Genomic DNA, 25991 nt, shown 5'->3' on the forward strand with positions numbered 1-25991 from the left:
ATCATATCAATTAAAAGCACTTCACAGTCTTCTTTGTACCTTTTGATTGAATTTCACCAAGTACCGTAAAACGGGGTAACATTGAACACCGGGGTAGCTTTGATCAACGTGAAATTGTTCCAAATAATCATCAATAAATAAGTCTATAGTTTGAATTTTTGAAAACTGTTTTCTACGTTTGAAAGCCTATTAGTTGAGTATCCAGTAGGCAAAATTTTGTTTGTTTTTGAAATTTGTTTTCTGTTAGTAAAAATGTTATTTCAAAATCTTGAAATATCTATTTTTCAAAGGGTCGCAAACAAATAGCTCTTCTGATGATACCAAAAAGCATTTAGAAGCAAACGGGCTGTTTAAAGTGAAAAAAACAACTTTTTTTCTTTATATATGAACAGTTTTAGTGCTATTTTTATAGTCAATTAATGATAAATTTTCGATATTAAAAAAAAGGACATTTTCCAAGAGTAAGCCCATATTGGACAAATGCATAGGAACCCTATCAAATCGTTAGCTTTGAAGAAAAAATGAAAATGGAAATAGTAAGAGGGCCTACGGAAATGTGTTAAGGTAAAATTTCATTTGTATTTTGAAGCTCAAACTATTTAGCAATTATTACAATTTTCGCCCCTTAATGTAGGCAGCATCATAGTTCTTTTTTCGATTATAAATATTTTGAAAATAAAACGTTAAAGATCAAGGTTTAATTGATAAACTAGCATTTGTGAATAATATGAAGGTGTTTTTTATCCTTTATGATCAAGAAAACGCGTTAAAACCGTCAAAATAGAGACTGATCAATGTCACCCCAAATCATTAAAATCTGAACAGCGACGAAAACGATTTTTAAATCAAATTAAAAGTAGTCTAATAAATTTATGCATACATGTTTTACATTCAAATGAGTCCAGTACTGGTTTTAAAAATATCAAACAAGCCACATTCCTCTTTACAGATAAAATAATCGAAAAATATTGAAAAAAGTGATCAATCTTACCCCGGATTACGGTACCGCAATATGGTGTTATTTTATCTTCAAAGAAATATCGATGATATTGGACTAAAATTAGATCGAAATTTGGTAGGACTTGTAATTTCATCAAAAAGTTTGGTTTGAATGTGGAATTTCATGGCTTCATGATTTTTTATTCTTTTAGGCACATTTCGGAAATTTTTGAGATTTTCTTTCAAAAATTGTGAAGCTTGAGATATTGATTTTCTCTCTCAAATCGGCACTGTAGTGACACAGTGTAGTCACAGTGTAGTCTAGTTTCGAATTGATGACTACTGTAGTTTTTCGATTTTATCACGGTCAAAAAAAATTTTACCGTGAATATGGCGAAACCGTGAATTTGACGAAACTAAAAATTAAAGTGGAAAAAGGTATTTTTATTGTCTTTAATCAATAAATTATAAAGTTTTCAGTGATGGAAACATTTTGTATCAATAAATTTTGATCATAAGATGTAATTATCAAAGATTATGAAACACAAATGAACGATTTCAGTTCGAATTATTCTGATTTATAGCAATTTGAAAATTCTTTCTCGAAATAAAACCATGTAGAATATAAATTTGAAAGTCTACATAGGATTAAAGTTTAATTATTTAGTTTATATGGAAATTCAACAGTCGTTATTTCTTATGTCGATTTTGAAAAAGAGTTCAAAGAAAAATGCATCAAAAATTTTCTTCTGCACATTTCAAATTTCAGTATTTTAATCTTCGCACCTTTGATCAACTTAAAAGTTTGCGTGGTTCAACTGAGACTTTTGAAGTGTGGTTTTCGTAATTTGCTTTGTGGGCAGATAATTCTTTGTTTTTAATATGTAGAAAAACTGAAATCATAGTCCTTTTTACATATTTTAAGGCAAAACTAACAGGATTTCCTTTTGATCTTCCAAAATTATCCATTCAGACAATACTAAAGGCTGTACAATCAGGATTGCGCACGCCACCCTTTCAAATAAACAAATTAATCAAAGAAATCAGAGACATTTATCTTTTTTCAAAAACGCCTCAATTCATCCACATCTTTATAAGATTCGCATAACCGGTGTCGATTATTACAAATATTTTTAAAATTCAAATGACGATTTCAAACACTTTATAGCTAAATTAAGAAGTTTAATGACATTTTCATATTATTGAATACCTGTATAAGTATACCATAACATGAACCATAAAAATAAATCATTAATAAAGGCGCTCTACGCATTTGAACGAAAATTAAGGTTCTGGAAATGGTTACTGAATGATTTCTTGATAAGCGTGATAGAATCGAGACCATAACCGTGATAAAATCGAGCGTGAATTTGACGAGTATTGATACAATCGAACAGTGATAAAATCGAAAAACTACTCATTTCATCCAACGTTTCGAGGGTAGGTAAGGTGAAACATAAGGGAATCATAAGTTTAACTTTGCTTTAAAAAAAATGATAGACCATAGACCAATATGCAAAAAGGTACAGTAAAACACTAATTTAAAACGATATTTTGTTTTTGTGTCAAAGTTGCTGGATTCCTGCTTGTGCTTGTGTTTGAACTATCCTTCTTTCAAAGTTTAACATTTCGGTTCATCTAGGCGAGCATTTCAAATTTTGTATCTTAATATTAAGTTTGGACAAACCCTGTTTGAAAATTTAATGTCATCATTCCAAAATATATAAAGGTAACTAGCAGTTAATGTAAAAAATTTTAAAACAAAAACATATCGATAGCTGCGTCCACTTTGAGATAAAGTTAAACCCACTCGAGCAAGCTTATCTCTACTGGAAATTCACTATAAAAGCTCAACCCAGCTGGCTAGAAGACAGTATCAATCTTACAATTACACTAATCAATAATGAAGGCCGTCATCCTCTTAACAGCCCTCGTGGCACTCATCGGAGTCTCGGCTACACCAGCCCAGGTCAACTCCCAACGTGGCCTCCAAGAAGATCTTAATGACTTCATCGCTCTGGTTCCGATCGACGAATTGGCCAAACTGGCCCTCGGCTACTTCCAGAACGATAAGGAAATCCAGGATGCCTTTGCCTACATGCAGGGTAAGGAATTCGCCGCCATCTGGGATCAGCTGTTTGCCCTCAAGGAAGTCAAGGATCTGCTGAACTATCTGGAGAAGGCTGGACTCAAGGTGTACGATGCTTTGAACACGGTTGCCGATTTCTTCGGGCTGAACCACGTTAAGCCAATCCGATCCACCTTGAAGACTGGAGGATTGAACGGATTCCTGGAAGAGGCCATCGCTCTGCTGCCCAAGGATAAACTGAAGGCTCTGTTTGAGGAAAAGCTGAAGACCAGCCCCGAGTTCAAGGCTCTGTTCGAGAAACTGCAACATGCCGACTTCCAGAAGTTGGTGGAATTCTACAACGTAAGTTTAAGTTTCTCTGGTTTTTACGAGATTTGACTGATTGTATATTATTTCTTACAGAACTCCAAGGAAGTGCAATCGCTGTTCACCAAGCTGCGTGAGCATGGTATCGATGTGGACAAGATCATCGAGCTGGTTGCCGGGTTCTTTGGCTGGGGTCGATTCTACTAAACGATCAATCGTGATTCAAGAATAAATTGTTATTATTGTAAACACAATTATATGCTTTCTTTCTTTTTTTTTCGGCAACTGGGTCAACATCCTCTTTTATAATGCTCATTTAAATTGCTTCAATGATAGTTCAAATTTTTTTCTTAACTTAAGAATTTTCAATCTAAGAAACATATTTGAATTTGACTGATGTGGACATTTGTGGAAAATAATAAAGATGGGAATCTTCGATAAATGCGTCAGCCATCTGAATGGTCGTTTGTTCGTACATTGACAAGAGAACGTTCATATATTGGAGGCACGCACTTGAAAGTGGTGCATCAAATGTAAAGTGCACTTTTATTGCAATCATAAACGAAAAAGATAACCTAAACACGGCCCCACTTTCCCCATTGTACATTAGCATGTTCTACAGACTGCGAGCAATTTCGAACCTAGGTAGAGGTGTAGAAAACTGCAACAAGCTGCGTCTGACACTCAACGTGAGTCGCCTTGTTTTTCGGCTTGTCTCCACGGAGCTGATCCAAATTTGTATTAATATCAAGCTCACGATCTATTTCCAGCTGTTTGGTTTGACCAAGAAAGAGCCTACACATTTGCGATGCAGTTCATACTGTTGATGCGTTTAAAATAGATCAACAACGCGTGCACCGAGCAAGGGGAAGTCATTTCGGCTTTTACGACTTAATTTGTACAGGCACTTAACGAGCGATTCGGTATTTTGTTTTCTCTGATCGGTTTTATGAGTTATGGTTGTTGGATACGGGATGGTTTTTCCATTAATATGCATACCTTTGCCGATGTTAACCTGTGTGCCGTGGTGAATCGTGCTTCGTTTGTCGAATGGAATTTTTGGCGGTTGTCCAATAATTCTCGTAAAAAAAGAAAAAAAATCTACATGGATAAGACAAATTTTGAATAATATATACAGGGTGGCAACGTGAAAGTGATACACTTTGTAAATTGCATGAAACTCAAACCATTTTATATTTCTCTTTGGAATCGATTTCAACATCATCTATAGATTGTAAAATTCAAAACTAAGTTCATACAAATAAGTTCAAATCTTTCACACTGGTGTTTGATAATGGTCCGTATGCGGTTTTCGCAAATCTTCACCAAACGTTTTTAAATCTGTCCAACCAGGAATGCCCAACTGCAACGTCGCACAGTGGTCCAAAACCCAGAAAAGCTGGCAGAAAGTCGATTTTTGAAGCGCTCATAATTATCTATCCAAATATTTCATCGTGTTCCGGCATTTTCAAGCTAAATAAAACCATGAAAATGATTGTCTTATGTTTACCCGTTTCGGAGTTCTCAAAGAAATGCTAAGAGAAGATTGAATATTTTTTTTAAAAATTCGCAAAGATTTGCTTACATTGAAAAACGAATAGATATTCATATTGCGAATATATATTGCTTTGCAATTATTTTTATATTTTTGATAGGCATATTTTTCACTTTATCTAATAAAAATTTGTGATTTGGAATAAAGTTGAAATTTTTTGTATGGAATTTAGTTGCAAAAAACGACAAATATTTTGAATTTTATAACTTCAACTAGAGATTTAAAAAAAAAACTCCACATAACTCCACTCTAATTTTACATTGGATAGATTCCCACATTTCTGGGCTACAAAATATGGCAAATTGGGCTGCCTTTTTTAGCCATTTTTGGAGAACGACGTCAAAGAGTTGAACCACTTTTTTCATCAAATTTGACTTCTAAGCCAATAACCTCCCGGATCACGAACTAAATTGATATTTAATTGGATCTTTGGGTTTATTTTTCTCAAAAATCCATTCATAAAACATCCTTTTCAAATTTTGAACCACTATCTGTATAAATTTCTGTGTTATTTTTGCTATTAGGAAAACTCCCAAAACATAATTAAATTATGGTTTCTCAAATATTCTTCTGATTCGCCGTGTTCCAATCATAGAACCTTTTTTGCTGTTCAATATTCATGAGAACCAATTGAAATTTTAAAAATTGTTTGAAACTTTTATGGTTTTATTTTAAAAATATGAAATAAATTTAAAAATAAATATTAAAAGTTAAATTAAAAAATTTAGAAAATATGAAGCAAAAAGTTTGTATTTCTCGCTTAAAATGTAAATTAAGTGCTTTGTGTTAAAACAACCGTTGATATAATAAATGAACATTTATGAAAAAAAAAACCTACAAACCTTAATTTTAAAATTTTGATCAGTAGTGGCGAAATTGTTGAACAATTCTCATCTATCATTAAATTTCTATATTGACTCGTTTATTAATGAAAAATTGAAAAAAAGGGATCGGTACTAGAGCGTTGTCAGGTCTATCTGTATTGATTCAATTTCATAAGTATTGTAGTTTTGAGATAATTTTTGATTCAATTAACCTTTCAAGGATGTGATAGATTTTGCAGCAATCTGTTGAAAAATTTTATACAAGAATTTACTTACTGAGATATTAAAATAAATTAAATTTTTCGAATTCCTTCAATAAAAAAAGAAATTTAAAAGAAAATATGAAATTAATGTAATATGTAATTTTTTGTGAAATTATGATGATTGAACAATTTTGAAAGGTTTCAGAGCAAAAATTGTTGAAAACAGACTTTTTGCCAGCTTTTTTGAGAATTGGACCACTGTGCGTCGTCCAACTTCCCTAGCATGTATTCCCGGATACTGATGCCTAGTGGGTTCAAATCCGGTGACAATGTGAGCCATTCAGATGAACTGACGAAACAAGGCAAACTCTGTTTTCACCATTTCTGCCACGATATGCCACCTTGCCACGATCAGAAATTTTATAGGATTCAACGGCTGAAATTTGTTTGAAAGGGGTGTTTCACAAGTTTTGAGGTCCATAAGAAATCACCTGTCTCATGCCTCGGTACCAGCTTTACAACTTATGAGCACTCCGAAATCAGCTCCCATAACTAAAATTGTTTTTCTACATAATTTCGTATTTTTGATCCTGTATCAAGTTTAGGATTCTTGATTTTCAGTTCTAATAATCACATTAAATTAGGAATGAAAAGCTGCTTTGAAATCCTGATTCAAATTCATATCATTTTCATTCATCATTTATGCATTTCATATCAAATTTAAATCATATTTTTCGAAAATCATTTGCATTTTCAATATTTTGATAAAAGTTTTACGAATATGAAAAAGGAAGAATTTTGTTTTACATTTCAATTCGAAGTTTTCAAACTTTATTCTAAAACTAAATTAAAACATTAGAAGCTTCTAAGTGGCGATCCAAAATTGAAAACTCAGATTCAGAATCTTCATTTGAAATTCACATTTAAATTATGATTCAAATAACAAATTAAAAAAAAATAATTGAAAAAATGAGTTAAGATTAAACCAGCGATACAGAATTTTAATAAAAGATTGATGAATTATGGCTCTAAAACTTGGCTCATCAAATTCTTATCTGGAATTAAGATTCGGAAATCGTATTTTTTGTACATTTCAGATATCGTATGGAAATACGAAAACAGTCCAATTTTTGAATTCAGGTTAAGAATTCAGATTAGAAATTCAGGAAAAGATTTAACTTGTGAATGAGTTTTTCAATCAACATAAAATTGTAAAGGAATTTAAGAGAACATGAACCTAAACATTTGCTTGTCAATTTACAGATTAAATTTTTTTTAATCAGAATAAATTTGATCACACATTTCAGCTGAAAATCATGGATATTAAGTAGAATTTCAGTTAATTTTAAATAATTTGTTTTATGCAAAATATCCCAAATTATATTTTTTTAAATTACCCACAGGATTTTCATTATAGAATTGATTCTTTATGAAAAATATTTCCTGTTAAAAAAAAACAAATATCTGATGATTACCTAAAAAACCTGCACAAAATTCTATATTTTCACGGTTTATTGATTAACATTATTCATATAGAAGTTTTTTAAAACTGAATTTCAAACATAAATCATAAATTTAGTTCAAGTTTGCATCAAGTAAATTTAATCCGAAAATGTGTTATCGCTTATTATAATTTTTTTTTTAAATTTTTATTTATTTTCTTCAAATGTTAGAATCTTGGAATTTGCAAAAGAGTTTGGAAGATTGGGTTTGTTTGATTTGGGCAGAGAATACATTTTTTTTGTTCATGAATTGAAGGTTAGCTTAAAAAGAACTTATTTTACGCTCAAATCAAATAACTTCGACCTACCAGACTCTTAAACAAATTCTCGATGAAGGCAAATTCCATATTTTGATTCTAAAGGTTTCATCAAAAACTTTAGCTCACCCTTTAGGCTAAGGACCACTTTTCTAAAGTTACGTTTTATGTATGTATGTATGTATAGTTCCCCCATCGGTAGCAAGGTCCAGCCTATGTCTGTGTGGCTTGGCCTTCGAATTGCTTCTCAGGCTTCCACGGCCGATGGTTCGTCGAAGAAAGTCATCCAACCTTCAGAGACCTACAATGGTTATCATCAAGTAAGTCATGAGGCCGAAAGCCATTCGGCCGAATTTATGCTAGGCCTATAAGACATATTATCGCTTTCTTGCATGTAAGGCCAATCAGTAGATAGGCCGAATAGTCATCAGGCCATATGCCATATATCGCCTAACATCCATTCAGCCAAATAATAATCGGCCAAATAACCTTCGGCCTAATGTCCCATTCGGCCTATTGTCCTATTCGGCCGAACATCCGTCGGCCTTTTAACCTATTCGGCCTAGCAACCTTCGGCCTAACATCTTTCGTCCTATCGTCCTTCGGCCGAATGTCCGCTCCCCCTCTGAAATATATAATTATTTATACAATGAAACACATCTTACCTGTCGGCAAGTTATGGGTTTCGAACCCAAAAGTTTTTCTTGCCGATACCGGGAATCCAACCCAGTACGCCTGGATTACCAGACTCGCGCCAGCCCATCCACTAGACCATACTTTTCTAAAGTTACGTTTTAATATAAAAACTATTAATGAAAACTTAAAAATGAATAATCATATAGTTACAAATCTAATTTGTTTTTTTTTTTATTCAAACGTTGTTGAGCAAAACATCATAGGTAAAAATCAGTCTCCAAAACCCCTCCCATGAGTCAGTAGACCCTCGCTTATCCGAGGTTGTTATCCGTGTATGTATTCTAGAGTGCCCCAAATCAACCGACTATTGACAACTATACATGATGAAGGCTCATTGATACCAGGCTTCACACAAGATCCCATGTAAAATTTGGGTTAGATAGAACTTCGGGAAGGTGTCGCGCATCAAGCTTGAAGTTTATATGGAATTTTGAGACATTCTGTTCAGAAGAACATGAAAAACCTATTTTTTATCAGTTGTTTCGTTCTTTACCGACCGATTTCTAGTAAATATGTTTTTTTTTCAAAGCTTACATTCACAGCTTATATAAATATTTCGACCGAAAACTGCATTTTGATTAGAAATTTGAAAAAAAAAATATTGAGGTTCAAATGTGACCTACACAGCAAAAAATTTCTTAAAGTATACGGAATCTAAAACACGAGTAGTCTAATTTTTCTTCATTGTAAATCAAAGACGATGTAACTTGCAACTCCTTTTGATATAATTTTAGTCTTTTTTCAAAAAGTGAATATTAATACATTGTTTTGCTATAATTTTACATTCCGTGATGTAAAGATCAAGCGGTCAATGAATTGTATATCACAAACAGTGTAAAATTGTATATGTTTGATTTAAAATTAATTGGAAACGTTTAATTTTTGTGGCGTGCGTCGGATACAAAGTAAACAAGTAACAAAATTATTCGAAATTCGTCGAAGGCGTAGCTCTAGCACTTTCAGAATCCTTCAAAAGCTGATAGGGGAAAATGTCATATTGAACAAGGAATGCTGTTGAAATTAATCGGTCTCTCTCCATTGCAGCAAGATCAGATTTTTCACAGCGGCAGTGATTTTTCGGAGAAATTTTCGTCAGGTACAGGTGAAGCTGACCGAAAAATAATGATGTTCTGGGACGAATCGAAGATCCTGGTGACGCTCTTCTGTGCAACATCACCGTGCTGGGAATCATCGGATGAAACAAAAATTCCAGGCTGACGCTGTCCGTGATGGTGAGTGATATCTTTTTACAATAATTTTGGAAATAGATGGGAAATTAAAATTTTAAAAGCGGTGTATTCGTTCATAGACAACAGAAAAACCTGAATATATAGCAAAGATTTCTAATATTTACGATAATAAATCTTAAAATTTACATCCCCGTGTATTTTTGCACGTCGGCTTTCGTCATCAGATTTCGTGCATTGATTTCGATCTAAATTCACACGCCTCAAAAATTACATTCTTGAAAAAAATACATCGTGATAAAATTTACACCAAAATCGATGTTCCGTTTTCGTGCATAGTTTTCTGTCTAAAATTACACGAATTTTTCTTGCTGTGTAATATTGTTCGACTGCTCCGACCGCTTAACAGTGCTGCATCAGACTGATTCGATTTGGAATAGTTTTCGATTTTCTCAAATGTTGGGGTCTAAAAAGCTTTGTTTTGGTTCAAAACAAATCAATATATGATTTTTTTTGCAGAATTTTTACGTAACGTTTACAAAAGTAAATTTTATAAAAGGTTTGTATGACAAAATTCAATGTTTCGTTCTGAAAATTCAACATCATTTAACACTACTTAAAAATTGACCCCAAATCGGCTGAGTCTCTTGCTGCATCGACCACGTTTTGTTCGATAGCCGGCACTTCTCGGACATCATCGACGTCAGATCCTGTAGAGGCGCCAACATCGAGTCGGACCACTATCTGGTGATGGTGAAGATGCGCCCAAAACTCTCCGTAGTGAACAACACACGCAACCGGTGCCCGCCTCGGCTAAATATCGCGCGACTGAAGCAACCTGAGGTCGCGGCAGACTACGCGCAATCGGTCGAAGCAGCGCTGCCGGCAGAGGGCGAGCTTGATGAAGCCCCTCTCGAGGACTGTTGGGATACCATCAAGACAGCCATCAACAGTGCTGCGGGGAACGTCATCGGTTATGTAGAGCGAACTCGACGGAACGACTGGTTCGACGAGGAGTGTAGGAGGGTGATGGACGAAGAGAATGCCGCGCGGGCGGCAGTAGTGCAAAAAGGCACCCGTCGAAATGTGGAAAATCACCGACAGCGGAAGAGGCAGCGAGTCCGACTTTTCCAGGAGAAAAAGCGCCGCCTGGAGGAGGAGGAGCTCGAGGAGCTGGAGCAGCTGCATCGTTCCCAAGAAACACGAAAGTTCTATCAGAAACTCAACGCATCCCGCAAAGGCTTCGTGCCGCAAGCCGAAATGTGCCGGGATAAGGACGGGGGTATCCTGACGGACAATCGTGAGGTGATCAAAAGGTGGAAGCAGCACTTCGATGAACACCTGAAAGGCGTACATGCAGGAGATCAAGACGGTGGGGGAAGGTACATCGCCGGCGTAGCCAACGACGAAGAGGAGCCACTCCCAACGATGAGTGAAGTTAAGGAAGCCATTCGCCATCTGAATAGAAACAAGTCGGCTGGGAAGGATGGCATCGCAGCTGAACTCATCAAAATGGGCCCGGACAGGTTGGCCGATTGCCTACACCGGTTGATAGTCCGGATCTGGGACATAGAACAGCTACCGGAGGAGTGGAAGGAGGGGGTAATATGCCCATCTACAAGAAGGGTGACAAATTGAACTGTGAGAACTACCGAGCGATCACTGTCCTCAATGCCGCCTACAAAGTGTTGTCCCGAATCCTACTCCGCCGCCTAACGCCACAAGCAAACAGATTCGTGGGAAGTCATCAGGCCGGCTTCATGGAGGGACGGTTTACGACAGACCAGATATTCACATTACGGCAAATCCTCCAAAAAATCCGTGAACACCAGGTCCCTACGCACCATCTATTCATCGACTTCAAAGCCGCATACGACACGATCTACCGTAACGAGCTATGGAAAATCATGGACGAGAACGGCTTTTCCGGGAAGCTGATCAGACTGATCAAGGCGACGATGGATGCAACGCAGTGCTGTGTGCGGATTTCGGGTGAATTGTCGAGTTCATTCGAATCGCGCAGGGGGCTTCGACAAGGTGATGGTCTATTCTGCATGATGTTCAACGTGGCGCTAGAAGGTGTTATTCGACGAGCGGTGGGTGAAATGCGGAGCACGATTTTCAACAGATCCAGTCAACTTATCTGCTTTGCCGATGGCATTGATATAGTCGGCAGATCATCTGCGGCGGTGGGGGAGATCTACCTCAAACTGAAACGCGAAGCAGGAAGGATTGGGTTGATGATTGATACGTCCAAGACGAAGTACATGCTGGCCTGCGGATCCGAGTCCGACCGAACCCGCTTGTCCAGTAATAACAAGGTCACGATCGACAGCGACGAGCTGGAGATAGTCGAAGACTTTGTCTATCTCGGCTCACTGGTGACCGCAGACAATGACACCAGTCGTGAGATCTGGAGGCGAATTATCAGCGGAAGTCGTGCCTACTATGGACTCCACAAGCAACTGCGGTCGAGAAGACTTAGCCCTCGCACGAAGTGTAACCTGTATACGACGCTTATTAGACCGGTTGTTCTCTACGGGCACGAGACATGGATATTGCTCGAGGAGGACCTGCGTACACTCGGAGTATTCGAGCGACGAGTGTTAAGAACCATCTTTGGCGGCGTATAGGAGAACGGAGTGTGGAGGCGAAGGATGAACCACGAGCTCGCGCGACTCTACGGCGAACCCAGTATCCAGAAGGTGGTTAAGGCTGGCCGGATACGCTGGGCGGGACATGTTGCGAGAATGGCGGACGACTGTCCTGCAAAACAGGTGTTCGCTACGAATCCGGTAGGAACAAGACGAGCGGGGGCGCAACGAGCGAGGTGGTAAGACCAAGTGGAGCGTGATCTGGCGAACGTGGTGTGCCCGAGAAATTGGAGAACGGTTGCTATGAACCGAGTGAATTTTTAGGAATTATGTTCGTCAAGTTATGTCTTGAGACGGAATACTATGTAAATAAAAAATAAAATAACTCTTGCTGCATTTTACCATTATAATCGTTAGATTATAGTAGTAACTTTTTATTATAATTCTTATTGAAATGCATTTCTCGGCTGAAATGTTTGTCATAATTTAAGCTTCAAGATAAACATTATTTAAAAGAAATCGTCCGTTGAAGAACGAATTTAATAATGGAAAACTGGTTTTTCATGTTCTTGAGGTGCGTTGTGCGATTTTTTCAAACGGTTCAGTCTGGCCCAAATTAAGGATAAATTTGAGCTTCAAGTTTTATTTTTCCCAAACTAATTTGAGGCACTCTAATGTCTACACAAAGACTTATTTTTTCCTCGATAATCATGGAAAATAAGGAAATTATCTAAAACCATTCCTATCCCAAAAAAATCAGGAAAATTAGGATCCCTGCATGCGAAATGTACATGCAGTGGATCGACGGAAAGCCGAACAATAAGTTGATGAAGATCGACTTGTAGGCTCTTGTCTGTCCATTTCGTCACGTTCATCGTGGTGTAAGTAATTGGCCCAAGCGCCTTTCTACTAAAGCGTATCCATCGGGTTTAAGTCCCGTCGTTGGCAAGTTTTTGAATCTTTTTAGGAAAATTTATTATGTTTAAGGCCATGTTCTTTCTTTTTTTGATTAACTATGTGTTTCCTCATATGTTCTCCTTTGAATCACATTTGAAAATTTAATAATTTTCAGGTAAGGAATGTTAAAACACGTTTATAAAACATTTGATTTGGAGTCAATGGACCTTTCATACACTGACTACAGGGGATTTTTTTTTATTATCTGACAATTTGCGCCGGTGGTCTTCAGATTTTCCCCAAAATTGAAAATTTGGTTCATTTTTGCGACTTAAAAACACATGTATTTTTTCAGATTTCTAACATTTTTATTTTTTGAGTTAGCTTCGGTTAGATTTTTTTGTAAATAAAAAATAACCATTTTTCAAAGCTACATAACTCTGTTGTTTCTCAACGAAAATTATAAAATAGCACATCAAAATGCATTGAAATTTAATCAGCTTTCCAAATAGAATAGTTGAAAAAAAATAAATAATGACCTTCAACATGAAAAGTTGTAAATCAACTTTTAATAGCGTCTAAAAGTACCGTCTGCACCACCGAATATTTTGCAAAAAATACCATTGTATAGCTCGATTCATGATGCAACTTTCATCTGAAGACACAAAAGTGGGCCATTAACACCTTGAAGAGTTATGAAAGAAATAATGACAATAAATCTCTTTTTTTGCATCGAAAACAAACAATGGTGGAACAACTGCACTTACATATGGAGATAGCAAGCACTTCTAACAACATGGAAACAAAAGAACTTACCAAAGCAGGTAAAAAACACTACTTTTTCGTGCTTTGTAGAGTGTTTGCAGCTAAACTAACTTTAAATTTGATCCAAAATTCTGAGTATCGTATTGTTTAGGTGATATAACTAATAATGGGAATGTTGCTTTTACAACCTGGTCATATACTATATAACTTATTAATTTTTCGATCAAAGATCATTGTGAAGCATAATCAATGCCAATAGTAGAAGGTTCAGTCCCTGTGTTTGGGATCACAAAAATGTGATTAAAAAAAATGAAATATAGGCGTGCTTTACATAGTTTTTATATCGGGAGCTAAGCACTGGACACCAAAATCCTTTTCCATTGATCAAAAAAGTATGAGAAAGTAGCACAAATGTTGTAGAAATAATCAAAGAGCTCAGTATGGCCAGCCCAGGCTGCAAAACGATGAAAATATGATACTTTTACCGTATTCGTTTTCTTCATTCGCCCAGTTTTGAGGTTTACCATACTAGAACGAACATAATTCGTCGTCAGTGTTTTGCTATCATTTTAAATCAAATCTGGGGAGTTACGGATGCAAAACTTAGCGCATAAACTTATAAAAATGACAGTAAAATGTGCATAGCTTGATGTGACCTGGTGCTAAACTGGGTGTAAACGAATACGTTATTAGATTTTTGGATATCTTTCATAACAGTCCCATATACAAAAATAAGCAAGCGAAATAATCAGCTTTTTCTGTTTTGGAATATATTTTTAAACTGTGACCACCACTTTCAGCATAAACGAAAATCGTTTCTAGGTTGTCATAATAAATCGTTAGACCTGAAATTTTCGAAATTGGGTTATTGGTAAGGTCGAGAGCACCATTTTTATTCATCATGGGACTGTTAATCGACCATATTTGAAACCTTTTTCGAATCTACTAGCGTAACAGTCCCATACAAAATATATTTTTCTCACCAAGCTACTTTCTAAGACTTAAATTTGATCATTTTTGAACTTCTAAATGCAATTGTCAGAAAAAGAAACATACTTTTGCAAAAAAAAATCATGAATTCCACATTGTAAGTTGAATCTTTTTACGATTTTTGATTGCATCCGATAGTTTTTCGCTCAGGAAGTCATTCTTAAGAAAGTCAGACCTGCCTTCGAAAACTAGTGTGCATCATTTGACATCAAGTGAGTTAAAAAAATGTTTAAATGATTCAAAGCAATAAACCAAAGACTATTTTGCCGAAAGAAACATTGAAAAGTAACCAAATCCGTGGTATTTCACATATGGGACTGTTATTCAGGTATACACTGGATTCTTTTTTTAAACGGTCTTATTTTATACGGTTTTATTTTAAACGATTTTTTTTAAACGATTTTCTCGAAATAAGACGATTTTTGAACATGTCAAAAACAGGTTCTAAACATTCCCGCTTTTTGTCCAAACCACTCTAGGGTGGTAAATGGGTTCGGACGTTGCTTCCCGACGGAAACAATTGTCGGAATGGCCACTTAGAGACTCTGCGGAAGTTTCGGAACAACCGTGGCTTAAAACCCAAAACAAAGCAATCCAAAACAAATCTTTGAGCTTCCCGGTTTCACTCAAATCACTTCAGAATGGTCTACCTGGCTGGAAATGATCGATTTACAGTCCAAGTTGGCCAATTTAATCAAAATGAGCGATGAATTTTGCGCGGTTGTTTCGAACTTTTTTTACACGATTTATTTTTTTGCACGAACACAACAATCGTTTAAAAAAAGAATCCAGTGTATTTAATATAGGACAGCCACGAATTGATGTTTTTTTTTCGAAATTTCTAGAACAAAACCTCTTCTTTTAGTCTTTTATGTTGAAGCCTTATGTTGACCTAAAATGACGAAAATTCATATGGGACTGTTATGCGAGTTGGGGCAGTCTGAAAAGGACGAAAAAATAGTGTTTTTTACCAGCTTTGCTAAGTTCTTTTGTTTCCATGTTGTTAGAAGTGCGCGCTATCTCCATATGTGAGTGCCGTTGTTCGACCATTGTTTGTTTTCGATGCAAAAAAAGAGATTTATTGTCATTATTTCTTTCATAACTCTTCAAGGTGTTAATGGCCCACTTTTGTGTCTTCAGATGAAAGTTGCATCATGAATCGAGCTATACAATGGTATTTTTTGCAAAATATTCGGTGGTGCAGACGGTACTTTTAGACGCCATTTAAAGTTGATTTACAACTTTTCATGTTGAAAGTCATTATTTAATTTTTTTCAACTATTCTATTTAGAAAGCTGATAAAATTTCAATGCATTTTGATGTGCTATTTTATAATTTCCGTTGAGAAACAACAGAGTTATGTAGCTTTGAAAAATGGTTATTTTTTATTTACAAAAAAATCTAACCGAAGCTAACTCAAAAAATAAAAATGTTAGATATCTGAAAAAAAAAAGTGTTTTTAAGTCGCAAAAATGAACCAAATTTTCAATTTTGGGGAAAATCTGAAGACCCCCGGCGCAAACCCGTCAGATAATAAAAAAAAATCCCCTACACTGACGGGACATTCGGTTTCGTTTGTTGTTCCAGCTGTACGCAATGTCGATTTCAGAAAGCGCACCCAGTAAAGGGTGATACGGTCAAAATTTGGTCAATATCAACTTGACGTATTTCTTTCAATTTTGCATTTAAAAACCTGAACTTCCCTCATTTTGAAGGTGTGTGTGTGTGTGTGTGTGTGTGTGTGTGTGTGTGTGTGTGTGTGTGTGTGTGTGTGTGTGTGTGTGTGTGTGTGTGTGTGTGTGTGTGTGTGTGTGTGTGTGTGTGTGTGTGTGTGTGTGTGTGTGTGTGTGTGTGTGTGTGTGTGTGTGTGTGTGTGTGTGTGTGTGTGTGTGTGTGTGTGTGTGTGTGTGTGTGTGTGTGTGTGTGTGTGTGTGTGTGTGTGTGTGTGTGTGTGTGTGTGTGTGTGTGTGTGTGTGTGTGTGTGTGTGTGTGTGTGTGTGTGTGTGTGTGTGTGTGTGTGTGTGTGTGTGTGTGTGTGTGTGTGTGTGTGTGTGTGTGTGTGTGTGTGTGTGTGTGTGTGTGTGTGTGTGTGTGTGTGTGTGTGTGTGTGTGTGTGTGTGTGTGTGTGTGTGTGTGTGTGTGTGTGTGTGTGTGTGTGTGTGTGTGTGTGTGTGTGTGTGTGTGTGTGTGTGTGTGTGTGTGTGTGTGTGTGTGTGTGTGTGTGTGTGTGTGTGTGTGTGTGTGTGTGTGTGTGTGTGTGTGTGTGTGTGTGTGTGTGTGTGTGTGTGTGTGTGTGTGTGTGTGTGTGTGTGTGTGTGTGTGTGTGTGTGTGTGTGTGTGTGTGTGTGTGTGTGTGTGTGTGTGTGTGTGTGTGTGTGTGTGTGTGTGTGTGTGTGTGTGTCTGTGTGTGTGTGTGTGTGTGTGTGTGTGTGTGTGTGTGTGTGTGTGTGTGTGTGTGTGTGTGTGTTTGGAATTCATTTTTCAGTTGTCAAAATGGCGTCCAAGGAAGAAGAGCAGCGTATCAAAATTTTGCTCGCGCATCGCGAAAAACCGAGCTACTCGCACGCAAAGCAAGCAAAATCGCTAAAAGTTGCCGAATCAACCGTTACAAATGTAATTAAAGTGTTTGGGGAACGTTTGTGAAAACAGCCAGGAAGTCTGTATCGGGAGAAATCGAAAACCGGAAGCCGCTGAGACGACAAAGAGTGTTGCCGGTAGTTTCAAGCGAAACCCCAACCTCTCTCTCCGAGGTGCTGCAAATAAGCTGGGTGTATCGTCTACAACTGTGCATCGAGCCAAAAAACGAGCCGGACTATCGACTTACAAGAAGGTAGTGACTCCAAATCGCGATGGTAAACAAAATACGACGGCCAAAGCGCGATCCCGGAGACTGTACACGACGATGCTGACGAAGTTTGACTGCTTGGTAATGGACGACGAAACCTACGTCAAAGCCGACTACAAGCAGCTTCCGGGACAGGAGTTTTATACGGCAAAAGGAAGGGGAAAGGTTGCAGATATTTTCAAGCACATGAAACTGTCTGGTTTGGTAAGCCATCTGTACCTGTGGCTTAAAAAGCAGCATTTTCATAGCTTCCGGGACTGTCAACCAAGAAATTCACGTGAAAGAGTGTTTGAATAAACGTCTGCTGCCTTTCCTGAAGAAACACGGTTGTTCCGTACTGTTTGGCCGGATTTGGCATCTTGCCATTACGGTAAAAATGCCATGGAGAGGTACGTCGCCAACAACGTGCAGGTTGTTCCCAAGGACAAGGACCCTCCCAACACGCCAGAGCTCCGCCCAATTTAGAAATACTGGGCTATTGTCAAGCGGAACCTTAAGAAGACAAAAAAAAACTGCTAAGGACGGGCAGCAGTTCAAGGCAGCAGGTTCTGCAGCGAAGAAGGTTGACAAGGTGACTGTACAAAATCTGATGGCAGGGGTTTAGCGTAAGGCCCGGCAATTCGGATTTTGAAAAGCGGAAGCCTAACTGAATATTTTTCCTGAATATTATACTAATTAAACTTGAAAAAGAATTTTAATTTGATTTTTAAATAAACGATTTCACCGATTTACACGCGTTTTCCCTTGACCAAATATTGCCCGTATCACCCTTTAAGCGGTATGATTATTTATGGATTTGATTTTTTTTGTAGCCATTTGAGTTGAAAAGTGTTGCATGTTGCCCCAGTTGACGGTTTTTGGGATTTTCTTAAACAGGCGCGGTCCTATGGGGGGGGGGGGGGGGGGGGGGGTGATCGGGGTGATCACCCCCCCCCCAAGCGGCAAAAAACCGTTACGAAACACTCGCAAACGCTGGATTTCATATAAAAACTAAGAACTTTTCCTAGTAGAATTTTAAAATTTTTCCACTCCGTGGGGGTGTTTGTTCAATAAAAGAATTTATTATCACTTAATAGCCTAAAATTGGAAAAAAGTCGGTCCGCCAAACTAAAACAGCTGTAACTGGCAATTCCCTGAAACGAATTTCACCAAATAACTTTTTTTGGGGTACTTGCAGCGTTGAATTAGAATTTGCTGACCATATACGCTACCGGCCATAAGTTTGGGATCACCCCCTCAAAAACTTGAAAATTTGTTTGGCCATATCTCAGTCATCTTATGTCATAAATATTGAATTTCTTTTGATCTCATTCTAAAATCGATGATCAAAACCTTTTTCGTATGTTTTTGGCAAAATGTATATGTTAACTAAATATGTCTTAAACTTGGCTTAAAGTTGGAAAATTTCCAAAAAAAACGCACTTTATATTTAAACCCGATCAGTTCAGGGTTGGGTGGACCGAATTTAAAAATTCGCATTGCATTTGAATCTATTTTCATAAACATCAAAACAATTTTTGTTTTAATTTTGTGCTATCAATCAAAAGTTTGGGCTCACCCCTCAGTATGGTGATACGGCCAAAAGTTTGGGATTATGCGAAACATGCAATTTAATTTCGTGCGTTTCTCTGTTATCAAGCAACGTATCGCTAATCTGATAAGTTATATTTAATGCTCATGAGTTGTTTTCGCTTTTTGGATATTTAGTAAAAATGTTTTTTCAGACTAACTTCGTTGAAACTTTAGCTATAGTTTGATAATTTTTTGATAATGTTCACCAAATAGTGGGGAAGTTTAATAAATAACTGCGAACTTGTTCCGATCATAACTTTATTATTTTACGAGTTATTGCAGATCGGTTTGGCTCCATGTTTGATGGATCAACATATCTCGATCCCTTTTAGAAATAAACAGACTTGAGCCTTTAAGTGTTAAATTGCCTTTGGGGCCGTTCAGATACCACGTGGACAGAGTTTTTTACCCCCTTCTCCCTCCCCGTGCATAAGTGTGGACATTTGGCAACCCCTACCCCGCTCCCCCAGATTTCCACCTGGGCACAGATTCGATTTTTGTTGCCTACATCTAATACTACATTTCCGATTTTTACAGAATGCATCTCAATTTGAGATTTTCAAAAGCCCATATTTTTTCTGAATTGAAGATATCAAGCCTGTCTAGACAATTTTAATTTATAAGATAGATACATTTAAATTTCAGAATATTTTCAAAAAAAATAATTTCTTATTTTGGAACGTTTTTGAAAAAAATGTGCTTTGATTATATTTGCCTCGACGTAGCAAAAATGATCGATTTTGATTTATTGATTTTTAAAATTTTAACTAACATACTTTTACGTTTTTAATACAAATTTTTGATAAATATATAGAAAATGGCCAAACACATCAATTTAAAAATGTGTTTTCTCTAAATTAGTTTCTTTTCTTTTTTTTTAATTAATAATTTGTTTTTCTTTCACAGGCTAATTTATTGTGATATTTTTCGTCTTTCATTAGCTTTTATGCATTTACCCCTTTGGCTCGAAGGGCCGCATACATTTTGAGCCGTTATCACAATTAAACAATTTTAATAATGATCAATAGTTTTTATGAAAAATTCCATTCATTAATTTAAAAGTTTCAAAATAAGGTTAATCAAGTAAGAAATGGTTACGATACAGTTGTTCCGAGACCAAATTATTATTAAAATTCAAAAATAAATTCCAATTATGGGGATTTTATGGTAATAAAAAATTACATTAAAAATGTGAAACTTTGAATATTGGTTGAAACTTGAAATCAGTTATGCTTTTCACATGCTGTGATTAGTACTTTTGCTCCAAAGCTGTTAAAGGCTTGCGTTACCTGCATGTGTAAGTGAGTGCAATTGTTCACGCATTGTTTGTTTTCTATGAAATTCTATGAAATTTATTTTTATCAATTCTATCATCACCTTTAAAATATTACTCACAATAGTATTCGATTATGCAGACGGTACTTTTGAAAATATTTTAAGCCTATTTACGATTTTTCATGTTCATGCGAATTCCTTTTGCTGGAAATGTGTTGATTGGAAATTTGAACATGAATCAGCAAAGAAAGCATTGTGATTCATTTGAGCGAAGCGAGAAAAATACAATATATCGCTTGGAAAATGTGTGCTTGCTGGTGGCTGAAGTGATGTTAAAGTGAAAGAAGTTGTTAACGCCCGATAGACAGGGTTGCGGTGCGACCCAAGAGATGGAGCAAAACTTGGTGAGAGCGTTCTAATGCGCCATTTTTTGACAATTTCTTACCTTCTGTTTTTAATGTTTCTAAACATAGTTTTCGTCGTAGTTTTATTATTTGAATAACTATAATTTTTATCTTTTATCTAGCCTCCATATTTATTAGTTAAATTTTTTATTCAATCAAAGATAAGGTAATACGGACAATTTGTGAATTTCGTGTTGAACAAGAAAGGGTATTTATGAATATGAAAAATAACTTCATTTTATTGCATTCTTATTTTTCTGCATTGTATTGCATAATAACTTCATTTTATTGCATTCATTTGTAGAAAAGTGCCTACAGAAAGAATAAGTATTTTTTCCATCGTAGTAATCCTTGACTTGTTAGCGTGGTTTATGCTCTCAGCGTTTCGTGTAGTTCGCGCAGGTTTGTGTCGTGGCTATTTAGGGCTCACTTAGGGCAACAGCTGCGCTTTTTGGTTCTAGTGTCAAGTAGCAGATCTTCTCAAGGTTGTTGGGGAGACTCGAGACTTGACTTAGGTTTTCCAAACGGAATGCATATTCGTCTTCTAGTGTCAGGTAGGGATTTAAATTGGAACTGTTCCAGCGGATTGAATAAACTGTTACCTAATTTACCTTTCTATATGATGGCACTTAAATTAATATTATGAAATATGGAACATTTCAGCCACATAAAGCAATACATTATTCAGCTTTTAATAATTGTGCAATCAAAGTTTTGTTATAGTTAGAACTTAACGTTTGTAATGATTGATGATTAATTATTTAAAAAAAAATTGTCAAAGTTCGAGTGAATATCAATTTACTTGACTTCGTATGGGAACAAATTAACTCCTTATTATATTCAATTCTAAGAAAGTCTTTTCATTTCATTTTAATTTTTATTATTAATTTATTTTATCAGATTTATATTTTGCTTTGCATGCACTTTAAAATTTTAAATGATTATTTAAAAATACGATCTCAGCAAGTGCCAGATTATCGTTATTTAAGACAATAATTTTAAAATAATTACAGCATTACAGACAATTCTAAATTCATTGGTTTTATGCTTAACAACAATGCTATCTCTGTTTGCGAAAATATTCTGGTAGTGATTTGATTGTTACTTATGTAACTTTTTACCTTTTTAATGAGAAATTTTATTTCCACGTTTCCAATTATTTTCAACTAAATGAAAATAATTTTCAATGAAATTCGCACCAACAGATATCAATACATCAATTACTTGTGCAGTGACTAATTTAAAACTTTAAATGTTCTAATAATATTTCCATTTCAGATCCGTATCCTTTTAATAATAAAATATGCCATAATTATAATTATTTACATATTATTATATTATCCATTTAATTTACATATTTTCCTTATTGAAAGTATACCAATTATTTTGTAACTTAGAGGGAATGCATCTGGGGATAACCTAAAGAAATTATTGCAAGCGGTACGGGTAGCCGGCCATTGTAGGTATCTTAGGGTTGGATGCATTCCTTCGACGAACCATCGGACCGTGGAAGCCCTAGAAGAAATTCGAAGGCCAAGCCACACAGACATAGGCAGGACCTTGCTACCGATGGGGGAACCATACATACATACATACATACATTTACGATTTTTCATGTTCATGCTATTTATTTCAAGAATATTCGTTTCACCGAATACTTGAAAAGGACCAATAGTCGGTATTCGGCCGTTCGCACTATTCGGTACATCATTAATGATCTCTATTAAATTTTCTAAAAATACTGGATACTACTTCTGAAACTAGAAGTGATGGATAAAATCTGAAATCGAGTTCAGAAATTTATTTTCAAAATCAGTTTTAAAGCACAGGCTCCAAAATCTTGCCTATATTTTAATTTTTCCCAGGTGAGAGAAACTATTCCGTCATCCCCGACTATTTTCTCGGAAACAATGTAATCGCTCAAGTTGAACATTCGGAAAACATTTTTCTAATTTTTGACCAACAAGGATTTCAGGATTCACACCAATTATATCGCCTATACTGTTTTCATCTACATAAAAATATTTAAAATTTTGATTAGAAATCCAGCTTAATAGTTTAAGTTAAAAAATCCACTCTGAATCTGAAAATTTTGTTATTTCAATTGCCATTGATTATGACTTTTCACTGAAATACTGAAATATTAACTTTCAGAAATTAACTCTTTATTCAATATGTTTTTATTGAATTAAAACATTATAAAAAAAGTTAGAAAATATTGAGAGCATAAAGAAAAAATACAGCTTTTCACTTTTTTCATAAGTAATTCGTTGTAAATTAGCTACTTTTTCTTTGGATTCTGTTTCAACAAAATTAAAAATTTAGTATGAGAGCTTAAAATTCAAGAAAAAACAAATAAAAATGAAGCTCCAAAAGAATTGATGATCTTATTTTAGAATTAAATTCATATTTAAAAATTTGAACAAGAATTAAAAATAATTCGATACTTTCGAACAAAGGTTCAGCAAAATACTTCAGAAAAAAAAATTAAATATTCAGTTTAAAATTCACAGCAATTATTAACAAACACTTTTCTCCTAATTGTTTTAAAATTGTTGCAAATTGAGAATCAGTAAAATTTTTATCAGTGTCTTACCCTGATATGAAGATTCCCACTAAATATACAGTGGATAACTTGAAGATTTTTTTTTACATTTTCTTCTACGAAAATGTGTGTTTTATTTTCATTTTTGAAATGACATTTATATCGAAAAATTCTTTAAAGAATTCTTTAAGTTATAATTTTTAAACTACCAAATGTAAAAATTACGAAAACAATCTTTTTATCAACACTTTTTCGCAGTGAACATTTCAGATTGTTTTATAAAAGGATATCGAAATAAGCATATTGAGGAAATTTGTTTATAGTTTTCACTATTTTTCTCCAATTTAAAATTTTTCAAATTACAAACCTACAAGAACCAAGCCTACAAAATACAGGTCTTATTTGCAACTGCAAACTCAAAACCCACCCCCTTGCTCCACTCTGTTTCTCGAAATAAACGTTTTTTCGCCAGATATTAACGATCCTTCTTATTGACTGATTTTTGAAAATTTAAAAAATCACCCCCAACTCTAGGACCGCCAATGTTCTTAAATGCCCTGCTTTTTTCGGCGAAATTAGATCATTTGATAGAAATCGTGAGAACGGTCTCTTGAAGTTAAATACAATTTTTGGAAAATTATCTACATATTATCTGACAATTAGCAAATAAGAAAACTGATCCGATTGCACGCAGCATCACAGTTGCTGCCAGTTCCTACCTAGTGTATTGAACTCTCCCGATGACAAATGTGCTTTGAAAGTAAACAAATGAGACGCTCTCGAGCGGCAATATTTCATCTCCCTAAATCCTTTGGCTGCTTGGCTTCGTCGTCATCATCAGAAATCAGAAACTCCAGCCGCTTCAGCTCAGGGTGCAGAACATCAGAGAAACGAGCACTTCGAGGAAAGCCCCGGTTCATAAAAACATCTCACATGGATCAGTCCGTTTTCCGGCTGCCCTCAAAGTCGGTGCACGGCTCAGCCCTGTTCGTTGATATTTATACGATGTCAATGATGAATGGAAAGAACTAGCACTAGATTCGAGACTAGATCAGAGCATTCCGTCTCAGATAGTAAGAGGATAGCGTTTCAGAAGTAAATTCTGAGCGTTTAGGACTGGAGCTTGCTAGTATGTTTATGAAAATCACATACATGAGGCATGATCCAGACTTGACTTTCAAAATATTTTCTCTAGCGGGGATACTGAAATAACATAAAATAATAAACTGACGGAGAACGTTTTCTTTGAGCATTTTTTCTAGTCTGAGTTATTGGTAGATTAAGTAGTTTGTTTTTGACCAAATAAACGACCCAACGTTTGGAGTCTTTTCATAGCTTAGGTCTATTGTGAAGTTTTGTTTAAATAAATCAATGGAAGAGAGTGAAACAATTCATTCGTATCGCAGATAATTTATAATTCCTCTTCAAGTGATGATAATGAATAGCCAACAGTAATAACTGCAATTAATTCAATCTCAACCGAGCCCAGCTGGGAGGCATTCGAAGAAAGCAAAATGCTGAAAATAAACTCCTTTCCATTTCACAAAACCTACCCGGCAGCCATTTCTGTATTCCACCCACCGACCGTAAACAGACAAAAGGAAACGATTTCATTTCCGGCGAGATTGAATAAAATGAATAATGATCATAATTATCTGCTTCAACGCAGGCTGCAGCATCCTTGGTCCTTGGAATGAAGTGGTTGGTCTAGGCTTTTTCCACCTACATACCTATCCGGAAGATCAGCCAGGCCATTTCCGACGGAAGCAGATTTTATTTTGCAACACTTTATCACCACAGAAAGGGCGCCGGGGGGAGTGGCGTGCGGACCACCAGTTCGAGATGCTCGTCGATAAGGAGCTGCGATTCCTTCCACTAACTTAAGAGGGTGGTTCTTGAACTTCATGGGCGGTGTGAATAACAAATAAAGTTGAAGATTTTATTTGAATTTTTTCCATCAATTCAAGAGCTGTTGAGCGCTACGGACCATCTCAAACAGAAGTTTGGTTTTCCTACAAAGGGCGATGATAGTGGAAAAGTTTATGTTCACACATCATTGACTTCGATAGCTTCCTAGAGAGTTTTTCATTAAGTTTTTCAAAAAAAAAATTTCCAAACTACTGCTCCTTTTTTAATTTTTGGGGTAGTGAATAATAGTTAACTGATATAAAGAAATCAACTAAAGATCCAGTAGATCTCCTCAATAGATCTTGTGTGTACAAAATCAGTTGTGATAAGGTGAACATTGGGCGAACCAAAAGGGAACTGATTGATAGATTCTAGGAACACATGGCTAGATTTGACTCAAAGAAGAAAATCCTTCGGGGATAGTGTTCCTAAATGCGCCTACGGCCGTTTGACGAAATTGCTGACAAAACAACATTTCTTATCAATGCATTTTGAGGATGGTTCTGTTTGAACATAAGGAAAGAAAAAATTTAATAAATTTACCTACTCAAAAAAAATCAAAAATTTATACAAGGTTTTGACACCTCCTAATGTAATATTTTGTAGTTGTAGTGCTAATAACACAGATGAAGCTTACC

At 35.9% G+C, this 25991-nt stretch overlaps 1 protein-coding gene across 1 annotated transcript in view; it reads left to right on the forward strand.

Moving 5' to 3' along the window:
• Positions 1 to 2842: 2842 nt before the first annotated feature.
• The window catches only part of LOC129741680 (uncharacterized), a 51891-nt gene continuing 28742 nt past the window's right edge, over positions 2843 to 25991 (forward strand). Inside the window, exons 1-2 of the mRNA XM_055733429.1 lie at positions 2843 to 3370; positions 3431 to 3535. Coding sequence (XP_055589404.1) covers positions 2843 to 3370; positions 3431 to 3535 — 633 coding nt within the window. The remainder of the gene's footprint in view (positions 3371 to 3430; positions 3536 to 25991) is intronic.

Source organism: Uranotaenia lowii, chromosome 2 (assembly GCF_029784155.1).
Source record: "Uranotaenia lowii strain MFRU-FL chromosome 2, ASM2978415v1, whole genome shotgun sequence".
NCBI classification, from domain to species: Eukaryota; Metazoa; Arthropoda; class Insecta; order Diptera; family Culicidae; genus Uranotaenia; species Uranotaenia lowii.